The sequence below is a fragment of the Eutrema salsugineum genome, unplaced genomic scaffold, assembly GCF_000478725.1.
Source record: "Eutrema salsugineum unplaced genomic scaffold, Eutsalg1_0 scaffold_15, whole genome shotgun sequence".
Classification (NCBI taxonomy): Eukaryota; Viridiplantae; Streptophyta; class Magnoliopsida; order Brassicales; family Brassicaceae; genus Eutrema; species Eutrema salsugineum.
Window position 1 is genome coordinate 2,665,949 of NW_006256867.1, and position 16,685 is coordinate 2,682,633.

The following is a 16,685-nucleotide window of genomic DNA, read 5'->3' on the forward strand; positions in this document are numbered from 1 at the left end:
ATACAAAATGTCAAAATTCAATACATTGCCATATTCAATCATGCTTTTTATAGTGAATATATTTAATGGTCAAATGAAATCTAGAAATTAAATCTTTCAAGATCTTCTGGTCAAACCAAAACATACCATTGCACTATAAAGAGCGATGTCGAATAGTTTAACTTTATCACTAAAAGCAAAGTTATAGTATTTTTCTTTATAGGATGAAGAAAGTTTCCTTTCAACTTTTGTTATTGGTTTCTCTTCTTGTTCTTATATTCTGTAAGTAAATCTACTTTCTAGTCTGTAGTTATTTTTTTTTCTAAACACTTCATTTTGTAGTTTAATACATATGAACGATGGAATCATTTTATCCCGTTTAAAGGACAAGATCTTGTGGAAGGTAGGACAATGGATACAAATAAAGTCGTGGATACAAGTGGAATTAATGTGAAGAAACTAGTTGCCATGGATACAAACAGAGTTGATGTGAATTATTACGATCATCCTTGTAATCCATATGATCCAAAATGCGATCATCCTTGTAATCCAGAGAATCCAAATTGTTAAAAGAAATAAGGCGTTGATTGGGAGGGGATAACCAGTAGTAACGGCAATGAAATTAAAATTATAAATATATGTGAATGTCTAATAAAATGTATTAAATGTATTTTATCCACATATTTTGATGATTTTGATTTTTAATATATATATATATATATATAACTTTTTTCTTACTCGTGGTTACACAGCATGTTGTTGGGAATTAAATGTTATTTTGACGGTGACATTATGCCGCCCACTGGGTTGTTGGCGTTATGTTTGAACACTGAATCATTTTTGCTGAAAAAGTTAGGTTTTGATGCACCGGTTTGCATCGTTTATATGAATTCACTATGTTTTTAACTCTGTTTCTTTTATAGTCTCTGTTTTTCTATTACCAAAAGAAGAATACAGAACAGAGAAAATGTCGATTCTTCTATCTTTCTTCGTGCTTTTTATTCTTCTCCTTATTCTACACCAAGAAGATCAAAAACACAAACCATAATCTTCCTCCAGGCCCAACAAAACTTCCGATCATTGGAAATCTACACCAGCTCCAAGGGTTGCTTCATAGATGCCTTCATGTTCTGTCCAAGAAACACGGACCCGTGTTGCTTCTCCGTCAAGGTTTTGTCCAAATGGTAGTTCTCTCATCTAGCGAAGCAGCCGAAGAAGCTCTCAAAACTCATGACCTTGAGTGTTGTAACCGACCTATGACCAACGCCTTATCAAAGTTCTCACGTAACGGTAAAGACATAGCCTTTGCGCCATATGGTGAGGTTATTAGCGTGTGTATTAGCGTGTGTATAGAACATAGTTATGTACATATAGCGGTTTGGTTAAAGGCTCTGGAATGTCTGGTTTATAGAGTAAATTAACATGTTATTAGTCTTGGTTTACTCTTGGTTTACGTCATAGGATACTATAAACGATTGTAACAAACTTTACTGTTCATTAATGAGAAATCATCCTTTTACAACTTTCTCTCTCTGAGATTCTTGTTGCTAATATGGTATCAGAGCTTTTCCAGCTCGAATTTCTCTGATTCTGCTTCGATTTCTCTCGATTTCTTTGTTTCTTCTTCATTTCACCGTTTAAATCTCGTTCCGATACCGAATCTGCGATTTGTTTGAGCTCCGATACTTCAAATTCCAGTTTCTGAAGCTATATTTGGTGTTCAACATCGCATTTGAGTCTCGATCGTCAATAATGGTGAAACAAGGGAAGAAATCTCGTGGACAAAATCCTACGGCGTTGAATATCTCTCCGATGAAGACCAGAGCGGGATCTCAATTTGGTTCTCCATCTATGGCTGATTCAGATGCCGCGATAACTCCACCAACTCAAATCACTCTCAATCGAGGTAGATCTGCAAATACAGACTCCTTCGACAATGTCCACAGTCCATTCTTTCTTCATTCAGCTGATCACCCAGGTTTGTCCATCGTTGCTCACCTTCTTGATGGAACAAACTATAATACATGGTCGATCGCTATGAAGATGAGTTTAGATGCGAAGAACAAGCTTAGCTTTGTTGATGGTAGCTTGCCTAGACCTGATGAAAGTGATCCTTCATTTAAGATCTGGAGTAGGTGTAACAGCATGGTTAAGTCGTGGTTGCTTAATGTTGTTAACAAGGAAATCTATGATAGCATTCTGTATTATGCCGATGCTGTTGAAATGTGGAACGATCTGTTTCTTCGATTCAGAGTCAGCAATCTTCCGAGGAAATATCAACTTGAACAAGCCATTATGACTCTCAAGCAGGGAAATATGGATTTGTTTGCATATTACACCAAGAAAAAGACACTTTGGGAGCAACTCGCTAATACAAAGATGTCTACTGTGAAACGATGCAATTGTGATCATGTTCAAGAACTCTTGGAAGATGCTGAAACTAGTAGAATTATCCAATTCCTTATGGGTCTAAATGATAATTTTGCTAACATCCGAGGACAGATATTAAACATGAAGCCGAGACCGGGGTTAACAGCAATTTATAATATGCTTGATCAAGATGAAAGTCAGAGGAATATTGGTGGATCTCCTACTTCCATTGTCTCCAATCCTACTGCTTTCCAAGTTCAAACATCTGCTAATCCAGATCAGTCTCATGCTCTTCTCAGTCACGGAGGTCCACAGAAACCTAAGTGTTCTCATTGTCATAAAACAGGGCATACTGCAGACAAATGTTATAAGCTTCATGGTTATCCTCCGGGATCTGGTCCGAAATGGAAGAAGTCTCAAACTGTTGGTGCTGCTAATCTTACTACTTCTGAACAAGATATAGAGACCAATACTCAAGATGAGCTCTCCAATGATCAGATACAGACTATGATTTCGTATCTCAGCTCCAAACTTCATTCGTCATCTGTTGAAGGTATATCTAACAAACCTTGTGCTTCGACTTCCACTTCCGCACCTGTTGTCTCTCAGATTTCAGGTACATTTCTCACACTATACTCAAATGCCTACTATGACATGCTAATATCTTCTATATCTAAGGAACCGGCATTGTCTCTTAGAGCTTGGGTAATAGATTCTGGAGCTACACACCATGTCACTCACACTAGAGAACTTTATTTAACGTATAGGACCTTAGACAAAACCTTTGTCACTTTACCTAATGGATACACTGTTAGGATAGAGAGCATAGGACTCATTCAATTGTCTGATGCCATTGCATTGCATAATGTTCTTTATATTCCTGAGTTCAAATTCAACTTGATCAGTGTTAGTGTGCTTACTAAGAGTTTAAAGTCTAAAGTCAGTTTCACTTCTGATGCTTGTTTTATTCAGGAACTTACACAGGAATTGATGATTGGTCAAGGTAGTCAAGTTGGGAATCTATATGTTTTGGAAGTTGATAAATCTAGTAATTCTGTTTCTTTGAAAGGTACTGATTCTATGCGTTCTATTACACCTGTTTGTTCTAGCTTTAAGGTTGATAATGTCACTTGGCATAAGAGATTAGGTCACCCTTCTCAATCAAAACTTGATGTATTATCTGATGTATTGAGTTTAAGGGCTAATAATAATAAGAACCATTCTCAAGTTTGTCATATTTGCCATTTATCAAAACAAAAGCATTTGCCTTTCTCTTCTAGACAAAACATGTGTAAAGAACTGTTTGAGCTTGTTCACATTGATACTTGGGGTCCATTCTCAGTTCCCACTGTTGATGGTTTCAAGTACTTCCTGACAATAGTAGATGATTTTAGCCGTGCTACATGGATCTATTTGATGAAAAACAAATCTGATGTCTTGAGTGTCTTTCCTGGTTTTATATCTATGGTTGAAACTCAATATAAGACAAAGGTCAAATCTGTTAGATCTGATAATGCACATGAACTAAAATTTGCTGAATTGTTCTCTGAAAAAGGCATTGTCTCATTTCATTCATGTCCTGAAACACCTGAGCAAAACTCAGTTGTTGAAAGGAAACATCAGCACATATTGAATGTAGCTAGAGCCCTATTGTTCCAATCTAATGTTCCTTTAGAATTTTGGGGGGATTGTGCTTTAACAGCTGTGTTTCTGATAAATAGATTGCCAACTCCAGTTCTAGGGAACAAATCACCTTTTGAGAAGTTAACTACCAAAGTTCCTGATTATGAGTCTCTAAAGAGTTTCGGTTGTCTATGTTATAGTTCCACATCTCCAAAAGGTAGACACAAATTCGAACCTAGAGCCAAAGCGTGTGTGTTCTTAGGGTATCCATCTGATTACAAAGGGTATAAGCTACTAGATATAGAGACATATGTCATTTCCATTTCTAGACATGTCATTTTCCATGAGGATATTTTCCCTTTTGTATCCTCTAATCTCAAGGATGATACAAAAGCCTTCTTTCCTCATTTACACTTTCCTGCTTCCCATGATGATCATTTGCCTCCAGAGCAATCATCTTCTGATGCACATCAACCCCTTGATGTGTTATCTTCTGAGATTTCTGTTCCTTCCGAATCTAAATCTCGCAGACTAAAGAAACCACCAAAACATTTGCAGGACTTTCATTGTTATACGACTACTAGTAATATACTATATCCCATCGCAAATTATATCTCTTATTCATACTTATCTGAGCCTTTCCGTGCCTTTCTTAACACCATCACTAACCAAATTGTACCACAAAAGTATTCAGAAGCAAAAGACTTGCAGGTATACTGTGATGCAATGAAGGATGAAATAGGTGCTATGAAACGAACTCATACTTGGAGTGTATGTACTTTGCCTTCAAATAAGGTTGCCATCGGTTGTAAATGGGTTTTTACAATCAAACACAATGCCGATGGAAGTATTGAAAGATATAAGGCGAGGCTTGTTGCCAAGGGATATACACAGCAAGAAGGTTTGGATTATGAAGAAACCTTCTCACCTGTTGCAAAGCTAGCTACTGTTCGTATGCTTTTACTTCTTGCAGCGAAGATGAATTGGTTTGTGAATCAACTGGATATCTCGAATGCCTTCCTAAATGGGGACTTAGACGAAGAAATTTATATGAAGATACCTCTTGGATATGCAGATCTTCAGGATGATCCCTTGCCACCAAATGCTGTTTGTCGCCTACATAAATCGATTTATGGCCTCAAACAAGCTTCTAGACAGTGGTTCTTGAAGCTCTCATCGACTCTTTGTTCTATGGGTTTCGAAAAGTCAGTTGGCGATCACATCTTATTCACCAGATACAATAATGGTATGTTTCTTGGAGTGTTAGTCTATGTTGATGACATTCTTATTGTCAGCAACAATGATGATCTTGTTCGAGCCTTCACGACTGAATTAGCATCATATTTCAAACTTCGAGACATTGGTACAGCCAAATACTTTCTCGGGTTAGAGATTGCTAGATCAGCTCAAGGCATTTCTGTTTGTCAGCGGAAATACACTCTGGAACTATTGGCCACAACTGGATATTTGGGTTGCAAACCATCAAGTATACCAATGGATCCGAGTGTGAAGTTGTCAAAAGATAAAGGAGTTCCTATTGCAGATCCAATGTCATATCGAAAGCTGCTTGGGAAACTCATGTATCTTCAGATTACGAGACCTGATATTGCCTATGCGGTTAACACTTTATGTCAGTTCTCTCATGACCCCAGAGACATACATCTCACGGCTGTCTATAAAGTGTTGCGCTACTTGAAAGGCACAGTTGGTCAAGGACTTTTTTACTCTGCAGACAACAACTACGATCTTCGTGGGTTTGCAGATTCTGATTGGGCTGCTTGTGTAGATACTCGGAGATCTGTTTCTGGCTACTGCATGTTCATTGGAGATTCATTGGTCTCCTGGAAATCCAAGAAGCAAACGATGATCTCTTGTAGCACTACTGAAGCAGAGTTCAGAGCTATGGCTCTTGCCACTAAGGAGATGATCTGGCTTTCACGCATTCTCAATGACTTGAAGGTCCCTTTCTCTCCTCCTGCTTATTTGTATTGTGATAATACCGCTGCTATGCATATTGCCAACAACTCGGTATATCACGAACGAACAAAGCATGTAGAGCTTGACTGCTATAAAACACGAGAAGCTATTGATTCTGGATTCTTGAAGACAATGTATGTGAAAACAGGGAATCAATTGGCAGACACTCTCACCAAAGCACTTCATCCTGCTCCTTTCAGAGAGTTAATTGGCAAGATGGGAGTTAGCAATATATTTGCACCTCCATCTTGAGGGGGGCTATTAGCGTGTGTATTAGCGTGTGTATAGAACATAGTTATGTACATATAGCGGTTTGGTTAAAGGCTCTGGAATGTCTGGTTTATAGAGTAAATTAACATGTAATTAGTCTTGGTTTACTCTTGGTTTACGTCATAGGATACTATAAACGATTGTAACAAACTTTACTGTTCATTAATGAGAAATCATCCTTTTACAACTTTCTCTCTCTGAGATTCTTGTTGCTAATAGAGGTCTCGAGAGAGTTGCGCAAGCTTTCTGTTCTCAACTTTTTCAGCACGAACAAGATTCAATCTTTTAGGTACATTAGAGAGGAAGAGAATGTTTTTATGGTCAAGAAACTGAAGGAATCGGCTCTGAAGAACTCTCCGGTGGATTTAAGTAAAAACCTTTTTTACTTAGCTGCAAGTATCGTATTCAGAACTGCCTTTGGACAGAGTTTCTTCAAGAACAAGCATGTCGATAAGGAAAAGATCGAAGAATTGATGTATAAAGCTCAGAGAACTATTTCTTTCAAAATCTCTGATCTCTTCCCTATCGCTGGTCTTGGATGGTTTATAGACTTTGTGTCTGGACAACATAAGAGATTTCACAACGTTTTCATCGAGGTTGATACCTTTCTTAGTCAGATAATTGATGATCATCGTCAAAATAAGAGCCAAACTCAAGATCGTCCGGATATCATCGACTCGCTCTTGGATATGATACATAGAGAAGAACAAGATGAATCTTTCAAGCTAACCATTGATCATCTAAAAGGAATCATCTCAGTAAGTAAAGAATCTCTTTATTTTAACACTCTTGAATTAATCTAACATGTTTTATCCTAAATTAATTAATCATCTAATATCTTTTGGTTGACCTAGAATATATATATAGCTGGAGTAGACGCAAATGCCATCACCATGATTTGGGCGATGGCAGAGCTCGTTAGAAACCCTAGGGTGATGAAAAAAGCTCAAGAAGAGATCCGGACTTGCATCGGAATCAACTCAAAGGAGAGAATCGAGGAACAAGATCTCGATAAGCTTCGATACTTGAAGCTTGTGGTGAAAGAAACCTTAAGACTACACCCAGCAGCTCCTCTGTTACTCCCTAGAGAAACAATGAGTCAAATCAAGATTCAAGGCTATGACATTCCCCCAAAAGATCTTTTATTGGTTAATGCATGGTCAATAGGGAGAGATCCTAAGCACTGGGAAAATGCAAAAGAGTTTATACCGGAGAGGTTTATGGATTCTCCTGTGGACTATAATGGACATAGCTTTGAGATGCTACCTTTTGGTTCTGGTCGGAGAATTTGTCCAGGTATTGCTTATGGGATCGCGACCGTTGAAATGGGACTCGTGAATTTGCTTTACTACTTTGATTGGAGATTGCCTGAGGACAAGAAAGATATGGACATGGAGGAAGCTGGTGATGTCACTATTGTTAAGAAAGTTCCTCTTGAGCTTGTTCCTATCCTTCGCCATTGATGTGGTCATCGAATCTTTAGGAATGAAAGCAGTGGCGGAGCTAGAGAATGTAACAAAAACATTATCTTAAAAAGAACCCTAAATATAAATCACTCATGCATGTTTTGAATTCTATGAGTTCATGCATTTAGGATTTTAATTTATGAAAAATCTAAAATATAAGTTCCATGTAAAATAAATTTGGATGTATTATTTATTGTTTGATTATGGTTTGTGGTTGTGAAGATTTATAAAAAAAAGAAACACTTATATGTGGTTTTAAAATATTAAATTAGGTTAACATAATTGATTTTGCATGTTTCAAAAATAATTTTAAATTTAACATAATTGATCATAAAACACATATATTGAGAAGGCAGAAGGCATCGCTCTTTAGGTATAAAGGATTGTTTTCAAAATCAACAGAAATTTTGAGAGATTACTTCGAACAATACCTTTTGTGACAAACGCATTTCGATGTCGACATACAAAAGCAACAAGAGGCAAAGGTGTTAACAAATTGCCACAAATAATACGAGAAAACACTTTTCGTCTTTGGATTATGGAAATGATGGAAAAATTTATCTCTTTTAAGTATCACTTCCCAGTTTTTCACTATGTAGGTCTAAATGAAAGTGATGATATAAAAAATCTATAATAGAAAAAAAAAAGATATAAAAGATATACATATAACGGTCATCCACGTCAGATTGTGATGATTAAGAGAATTCATGATATACTAAAATCCATTTTGGAGCAACAAGTTGTATCGACTTAATTTTTTTTTTGGTAGCACTTGGATATAAACAACAAGGTAATATCATTAATATGTGGTGGGCTACGTTTATTAATTAAAATCTTTTATGATCCCTAAACGCAGTGCTTAATTACCCGATTATAAACAAATACCATTTTCAATCCCATTATTTATTTGGTAAAATAATCATCATATTATAAACTAGTACACATTTAATATAAGGAAATTTGCATATTTTGTCAGTTTTTTTAGTTTTTTGCTTTTAGCATGTTTTATCACCTTTAAATTTTTTATTGCAAGATTTATCACTTAACAACTTCAATCTAAAAAGAGAGTGGCGATCGAATACAGTGGATAATTAGGTCGCAAATTGAAATGCCACGTGGATGCCACATCGGACGTTATTGAGGATAGACCACCCCTGTAGATAGAAATTCGTTGCTATTATATTTGCTTATTATATTAATGTATAAAGCATCCACTAATCTCACTCTATAATCTAGTCTACTGAAATCTAAACATACTTAACGACTTATTATAATATAAATTACCAAAAACACATGATGGAGTTAGGCCTTAAGCTAGCTTTCTGGTTTCTGCTGACATGTACCACCACCATACAAAAATTAACACACCTCAACTTAAAGGGTTAACCACACGCATATAACTAAGACTAACACCACTAAGTGGCCATCATTTATTTTGTTTATTTGCAAAATGGGCTATATAGCATATGATATTATTTTATCGAGCTCGACATCAGCGGTCGAGATCTCAGCGGCAAAATCTCCCCATCAATCGCAAATCTAACCGCTTTAATCGTTCTTGATCTGTCAAGAAACTTCTTCACAGGAGAAATACCATCTGAGATAGGCTCATTGCATAAAACCTTAAAGCAGTTAAGTCTCTCTGAGAATCTCTTACAAGAAAACATTCCACAAGAGCTTGGTTCGCTTAATCTTCTTGTTTATCTCGATCTCGGAACCAACCGGTTAACCGGTCAAATTCCGGTTCAGCTCTTTTGCAACGGTTCTTCTTCTTCTCTGCTATACATAGACCTCTCTAACAATTCTCTCAATGGAGAAATCCCTCTAAAGAACCATTGTCACCTTAAAGAACTTCGGTTTCTTCTTCTCTGGTCAAAATACAGCCTTGCTGACTCAAAGAGATAAAAAGGTGAGTGCACGTTCACTGATAAACAATAAGCAAATTAAGCAATCACCTGCTGCTAAAACCTAAAAGAACACCAATCCAAAAAGAAGCAGCAAAATCACTACTTAGCCCAATTCGTAAAGTCATAAACAAAACAGAAAAGAGAAAATTGAAAACGAAATTACCTATCATGAAAGGATTGGGAAGATCGGATACTAAAATTTCTTCAGTCGGTTCGAACCAGATGTAAAAGCGCCGCCGCGAAGGAGATTGGAAGACAAGGAGGCGTCGGAGAAGTCGAGGAGGAGAAGTAGAAGCGCCGACGCCACCAGGAAGGCGGAGAAGTCACGAGGACGGATGAGAGGCGACGGAAAGGTTTTCTCGACAAAGGAGAAGAAATGATCGAAGGACAAATTTTTTCCAAGCCAAAACTCTCTTCAAACCTACAGCCAATCACAACCTGCCACATACCCAAGAAGGATCGATCCTTTAAGTTCCAAAATAAGGATCGATCCTGCTCTTTAAAACTATTTTTCATTTTAAAAAAGCCCATTAAATGGGAAGAAACTCATAGAAAACGCCCGATAATCATGGTCTAACAATCTTGTGGGAAATGTTCCATCTTCGCTTTCATACTCTAAAAATCTCAAATGGATCTATTTGGAGTCAAATCTGTTAACCGGAGAGTTACCTTCTCTAGTTATAAGCAATATGCCACAGCTTCAATTTCTTTACCTTTCTTATAACCATTTCGTTAGCCACAACAATAACACCGACCTCGAACCCTTTTTCGCCTCTCTCTCCAATTCTTCTGGCCTACAAGAGCTTGAGTTAGCCGGAAACAGTCTTGGAGGAGAGATAACTTCTTCCGTAAGGCACCTCTCTGTGAATCTTGTGCAGCTTCATCTTGATCAAAACCATATCCATGGCTCTATACCTCCAGAAATATCAAACCTTTTGAACCTAACCCTTTTAAACTTGTCGAGTAACCTTTTGACCGGTCCAATCCCCTGGGAGCTCTGTAAGCTAAGCAAACTTGAAAGGGTTTATCTTTTGAATTATCTCTTAACCGGTGAAATCCCAGTGGAACTAGGGGATATTCCTCATCTAGGTCTTCTTGATTTGTCTAGAAACAAGCTATCTGGTTCAATCCCGGATAGTTTTGCTAACCTTTCTCAGCTGAGAAGACTTATTCTGTATGGAAACCATCTCTCTGGTATGGTCCCTCAAAGCCTTGGCCAGTGTATCAATCTTGAGATTCTTGACCTATCTCACAACAACCTCTCAGGCAAGATTCCTGTTGAAGTTGTCTCCAATCTCAGAAACCTGAAGCTTTATCTTAACCTCTCAAGCAACCACTTAAATGGAGAAATTCCTTTGGAGCTAAGCAAAATGGATATGGATCTCTCCATTGATCTATCTTCCAACGAACTTTCAGGGAAAATTCCACCTCAGCTCGGAAATTGCATTGCATTGGAGCATCTGAATCTTTCAAGAAACGGTTTCTTTGGTCCACTTCCTGCTTCATTAGGCCAATTGCCATATCTAAAAGAGCTAGATGTGTCTTAAAACAGATTAACCGGAGCTATACCGCCTTCTTTCCAACAGTCTTCCACTCTCAAGCACTTGAATTTCTCCTTCAACCTGTTCTCCGGAAATGCATCTGACAAAGGATCATTCTCTAAGCTGAGTATTGATTTTTTTCTTGGGGATTCTTCCTTGTGTGGCTCTGTACAAGGGATGCAATCCTGCAAGAAGAAGCACAAGTACCCTGTTGTTCTTCTACCGGTTCTATTATCGTTGATTGTAACTCATGTTCTGTGTGTTTTCGGGTACCCTTTGGTCCAAAGATCAAAAATTGGAAAGAATCTAACAGTTTACGATGAAGAAGAGATGGAAGATGAAGAAAAACAGAACCGAAAAGACACGAAATACCCAAGAATATCATATCAGCAGCTCAATGAAGCAACAAGAGGTTTCAGTTCTTCTAGCCTAATTGGATCAGGGAGGTTTGGTCATGTGTACAAAGGAATTCTCAGAAACAACAAGAAGATTGCAGTGAAAGTACTCGATCCAAAGACTGCAGCAGAGTTCACAGGGAGCTTCAAAAGAGAATGTCAGGATCATCACAACGTGTAGCAAACCAGGTTTCAAGGCTATTGTTCTGCCATTAATGCCAAATGGGAGCTTGGAGAGGCATTTATACCCTGAGGAGTACTCAGGCAGGAGCTTGGATTTGATTCAGTTGGTGAGTATTTGCAGCGATGTCGCCGAAGGAATAGCTTACTTGCATGACTATTCACCTGTCAAAGTCGTTCACTGTGATCTCAAACCAAGCAATATTCTTCTTGACGATGAAATGACCGCTCTGGTTACAGATTTTGGAATTTCAAGATTGGTTCAAGGAGTCCAAGAAACGGTTGATTCAGTGTCATTTGGCTCAACAGATGGACTATTATGCGGATCAGTCGGTTACATTGCGCCAGGTACATAACTATTACAACATCATTCAAGTTTCACTAAGTAGTCTCATTAGTCATGTTTATTCATTTTATTATCAGAATATGGGATGGGGAAACGTGCATCTATCCATGGAGATGTGTACAGTTTTGGTGTTCTCCTGCTAGAGATTGTGAGCGGAAGGAGACCAACGGATGTTCTTGTCAACGAAGGATCAAGCTTGCATGAGTTTATGAAGTGGAATTACCAGAATTCTCTAGAGGGAATCATCGAACAAGCACTAATAAGATTAAAACCGCAAGGGAAGGCAGAGAGATGTGAGAAGCTATGGAGAGAAGTCATATTGGAAATGATTGAGTTGGGATTGATATGTACTCAATATACTCCTTCAACTAGGCCTAACATGCTTGATGTCGCACAAGAGATGGGAAGGCTTAAAGAGTTTCTATTTGCTTGTCCTTCTCTTCCAAGTTATCAACCTCAAGAAACAGAAGGAGAAGCTAGTTCATGATGGTTTCTGAATCAATGTTTCAGAAAGTTTTGATGATTGTATTCATTCTTTTGGTATTTTTTTTTTTGTTGGATTCTTGAGTTGAATTGTTATAAAAAGTTGGTTTGTGGATTAAAGTTTTCCATTTACGTCTTCCTTTTTGGTTTAAGATCTGAAAAACCATATCTTCAGGTCAAGAATCAGCCAACCAAATCTTCTGTTTCACATTCACTGGTTTAATTATTTAGAATTAAAGATTTGTTGGGATTATTTGTAATCATGATCATAGCTTATGTATGTGCTATGAATCTAGCTAGCAATGAAGCTTCTCCTAATCTTCCATTGCATTATGATCTTATCAATATAGCACTTTTTTTGCCTAACTTTGGATGTAAACAAAAACTAAAATTTTAGTATTGCAAGTGGAAGCTGATGTCGATCTGCTTAATCTCCCCACTGTCTTGATCATTAGTCATTTACTAGTTAAACAAATTTAAATTAAATATGTACTAATCTGTGACATCAACATCAAACATAGGTCAACAAGCCATCGGATTTGTTCTTTCTGCAATCTTAGAAAGAAGTGATAAGCCAAGAAACAAACAGTCTCATGATGTAATAACAATATTTTTAACACATCTTCAGAATTTTCCTTATGTTGTTTTTGAATAATAATTTTTTCACAAAGATGATTAAAAAGACCACATAAATTTTCAACCTTCTTGATTAGTTTTGATAGAGAGAATTAAACTTTATTGATTGAAGCTTCACTCATATTTTTCTTTTAACTTGTCATGTCATATTCTCTAACTTGTCGTCACTAAAGTAGTTGCAGTAGAAACAGAGGATTCACTAAGACAAGCAGGAACTGATGATGAGGTAGGTGCAAAAGAGAAAAAGATCAAACAGTGATTTTTTTTTTTTCCAATTGCTCAACAAATCCGGATGCGCACACAAAGAGGAAGGTATGAGAAAGACATCCAACAAGCTAAACACACTATGAGTAATGACAAATTTGTGGTGAACTGAATATGTTTCCTCCATTGATAGTGACACAAAAGGATTCATAAAAGTGGTTGGGCCAGTGAATGGATTAGTTTTTGGTTTAATCTGGAATGTTATGATGACTAATGATCATGAGAAAAGATGATGTTAAGAAATAACTAGAAGAAGTTTGGTCTAATAGCAACTGCGGTTAACATTGATTCTAATTCCAACCAATCAAAGATATGGTTTTATCCATTTGCTTAGAATTAGATTATGTAAAGACTTCAAACCATAGACGCTTGTGGCAGAAGAAAAATATGAGATTGGTGATTGTGAGGTTTCAAGACTTTTTTTGGTGCAGAAATGACAAAGCATCCACAAAACTCTTCAGGTTTAGTAACTTTCACTTTCATACTTCTCTGAATTCTTCTTTTTCCACCAAACTAAGGAAAATTATGATCAAAACCATGAAAGATCTAGAAAACAGAACAATATTTTTTTTTCAAAAAGGCTCAGGCTATACAGAAAAGGTGAATCTAACTTCAAGCAAACAAAACCAATGCAGATACAATTTTTAATCACACACTTTAACTAATCGTATTATTCACTTCCTTTTACACCTTAATTAACAACACACCATAAGGTTCTCAAGGTTTGTATTTTTCAATCAAATCAATATTTGTAGAAATCTTAGATAGTGTATTTTTATTAGCTCTAATGCCGTTCAGATGAGCGTGTCTCATAGCCAGAAGTAAAGCATTGCCTGTTTCAATAAACATTTCAAGATTTGTTAGCACTTAAGTATTATCTGAATTTGTGGACAGAATTTGATGTTACTATACCTCTTGGACAGAGACAATAGATGAGTCATAACAAGGAAGTAACTTCTGAGTTGTTTGCACAGAACTTAACTCTTCTTCTTGCTTTACTTCACTAGTTTGAGTCTCTGTGTTGCATCTCTCCTTCTCAAGCCGCTCTACTCTCTCTTTCAACCGCTGCAACTCTGCTTGATACTCTGTATCATTTGCAGAACAACTTCCTCGTACATAATCTCTCTGTACACTGATAGCTCTTTTCTTTTTAGATGATTTCTTAGACATCTTTTTCACCAAAAAATCAGGTTTACACAAACCCTTTGGAACTATATCTTGAGTGTTCAACGAGCTTGCAGCAAAAGATTCACCTTTTTCTCCATACTTAGTTTCAGAAACAGAAAATGTCTCCATTCTTATACAATCTGTAAGCTCTTTTAACTGCTCATCCATCTTCTTGATCTGATCCCAATACAAATCTAAATTCTTCTCCTCATTTCTTCTTGATAAGTCCAGGCTCTGCTCAATGACTCCTTTCTCTACAGGAACCAAATGGTCTATATCAATCGGTTCAGGAGATGGCGTTTGAGATCTATCACAACATCTCATATCATCATAAGCTGAATGTTCATCCTCGATTCTTCTGCATCCCAAGCTCAAAAGCTTGTACCTATATGCATGCAATTCACATTCAAGATTCTTGATTTCAACTTCTTTCTTGTAATTTAGATCCTCCAAAAGCTCCAGAGACAACTCAGTGTGCGACATTCTCTCCTCGACCATTCTCTTGTACTGGCTAGCTTCCATAGCTAGCGCCGCCTTCTCTCCTTGAAGCCTTAGAATCATTGACATGGCTTCGCTCGCTGACGAGGCCGTCGCTTCTCTCTCGGCATCTAACTCTTCTTGGAGTCTCTGAACATTTTCCTTCATTTCATAGAGAGCTATCCTAAGATCCATGGACTCAACTCCATGCATATTTAAGCTGTAGCTTCTACCTACCATGTCTCTGGAATTGCAAGAAACACTATAATCTTTTTACATTTGCTCAGTAATCACAAGTTTTTTTTTGTTGGGATAATCTGAACTTCTTCAATTAACTTATAATCTCTAGTGAAAGAAGTCAACAAAAATTTTCATTAATGGAATGAAGAAAGAATCTCACTGTACCTGATGAAATTGCAGAAGAACACAAAGTTCTGCCGATGAGCAAGTCCAGAGATAGGCTGAGAAAATTTTGATGGTTTAGAAAGATTACAAAAATATTTGAAACAAAAAATGGTAAATTAGACGGAATTATACCTAATAAAGAAAATAAGACCAAAAGATGGGAAATTTATTCATTCATACAAGCCATGCTTGACCAAAAACAATTATGATGCCTTGTCCATATCATTAAAAGCAGAAAGTTTCTGAATTTTGGTCAGCAGAGATGAAAAATGTCATGACTTATATTTCTAAATTCATTAAGTATATGAGAGAAAAACGAAAAAGGGTTTGTATCATAATCAGTCAAATATTCTTCTAGACTAATAATGAAATCTCCGGAATATAGAAAGAAAAAGGTTTGGAAATCATTTTGATGAAACCTTGAATGATGAAGCTTAATGAGACTTTCTTCTCTCTCTTTTTTGGCGTGGGACATGTCTTTTTAGCTTTCTTCCCGCAAAAGCGATTTTTGAATCTTCTTTATGCGTTTAATATCTCAGTCTTTCTCTTAAATATACACTAAAGGTAGTTAATATATATAAACAGAAGAGAATTTAAAACTTTCAACGGCTAATTACAAGAACTTTCAACGGCTAATTACAAGACCAGGTATTAGCTCCTGTGGGGCTTGCCAAAACACTCCCTTTCTTGCTGTGAAAGGTCAGATACGCTTGTGTGTAACCTCAAAGATCACTAAAGAAATGAGAAAAAACAATTGTGTTTTATGATCTTGTTGTTCTAATGAAATTGCTAAAATTGCTTTCAGCATCTTCTTCCTTTTCAACTTGTTTGTTGCAGCTCACAGAAGAAAACCAAAAAAATATCATACTCTTTGAATAAGATGTCATATTTCTGCAAGAATCTAGATTCGTGAAGGATCTTGTGATCTCCAAAGAAACAAAGGAATCCAGTGATAAAGGTCCCTGTGTTACACACTCTGCTCAGTAATCAGAGGCATATAGATCTTGCAATCGCAAGTGTGCTTGTTTCTATTTCTAAGATCACAATCAGAAACCAGCTATTATTTTAGATCATACACCGGATTTAAAGATCACAAATGCTTTAACTTTCAGGCTAAAACCCACAAGAAGGGGACGCACGTCGAAAATCAACAATGAGAAGAGTGGCAACACAATGAATAAGAGCACAGAACACTACAA

At 36.9% G+C, this 16,685-nt stretch overlaps 4 protein-coding genes across 4 annotated transcripts; 3 read left to right on the forward strand and 1 right to left on the reverse strand.

Moving 5' to 3' along the window:
* Window positions 1–946: 946 nt before the first annotated feature.
* On the forward strand, window positions 947–7,682 carry LOC112088163 (cytochrome P450 71B3-like). Its single transcript, XM_024158429.1, is given in 4 exon segments — window positions 947–981; window positions 983–1,301; window positions 6,441–6,977; window positions 7,074–7,682. Coding segments are annotated over 4 exon segments (1,500 nt in total).
* LOC112088164 lies at window positions 2,438–3,367 on the forward strand. Its single transcript, XM_024158430.1, has 2 exons — window positions 2,438–2,965; window positions 3,322–3,367. Exons 1-2 carry the CDS (start codon window positions 2,443–2,445, stop codon window positions 3,354–3,356), a joined length of 558 nt encoding a protein of 185 aa, XP_024014198.1. The 5' UTR covers window positions 2,438–2,442; the 3' UTR covers window positions 3,357–3,367.
* Window positions 7,683–9,155: 1,473 nt separating the features above from the next.
* Window positions 9,156–12,541, forward strand: LOC18022081 (putative leucine-rich repeat receptor-like serine/threonine-protein kinase At2g24130; the record flags this gene model as incomplete). Its single annotated transcript, XM_024158148.1, is given in 4 exon segments — window positions 9,156–9,553; window positions 10,161–11,687; window positions 11,689–12,056; window positions 12,132–12,541. Coding segments are annotated over 4 exon segments (2,703 nt in total), but the record flags the coding sequence as incomplete, so codon positions are not given.
* A 1,527-nt stretch (window positions 12,542–14,068) lies between these two features.
* Window positions 14,069–15,553, reverse strand: LOC18022082 (calponin homology domain-containing protein DDB_G0272472). The gene is made up of 3 exons (XM_006404851.2): window positions 15,487–15,553; window positions 14,350–15,325; window positions 14,069–14,270 (listed from the first exon to the last, which is right to left on the reverse strand). The coding sequence occupies exons 2-3, from the start codon at window positions 15,319–15,321 to the stop codon at window positions 14,247–14,249; spliced, it is 996 nt and encodes a 331-aa protein (XP_006404914.2). The 5' UTR covers window positions 15,322–15,325; window positions 15,487–15,553; the 3' UTR covers window positions 14,069–14,246.
* Between the last annotated feature and the right edge of the window lie 1,132 nt (window positions 15,554–16,685).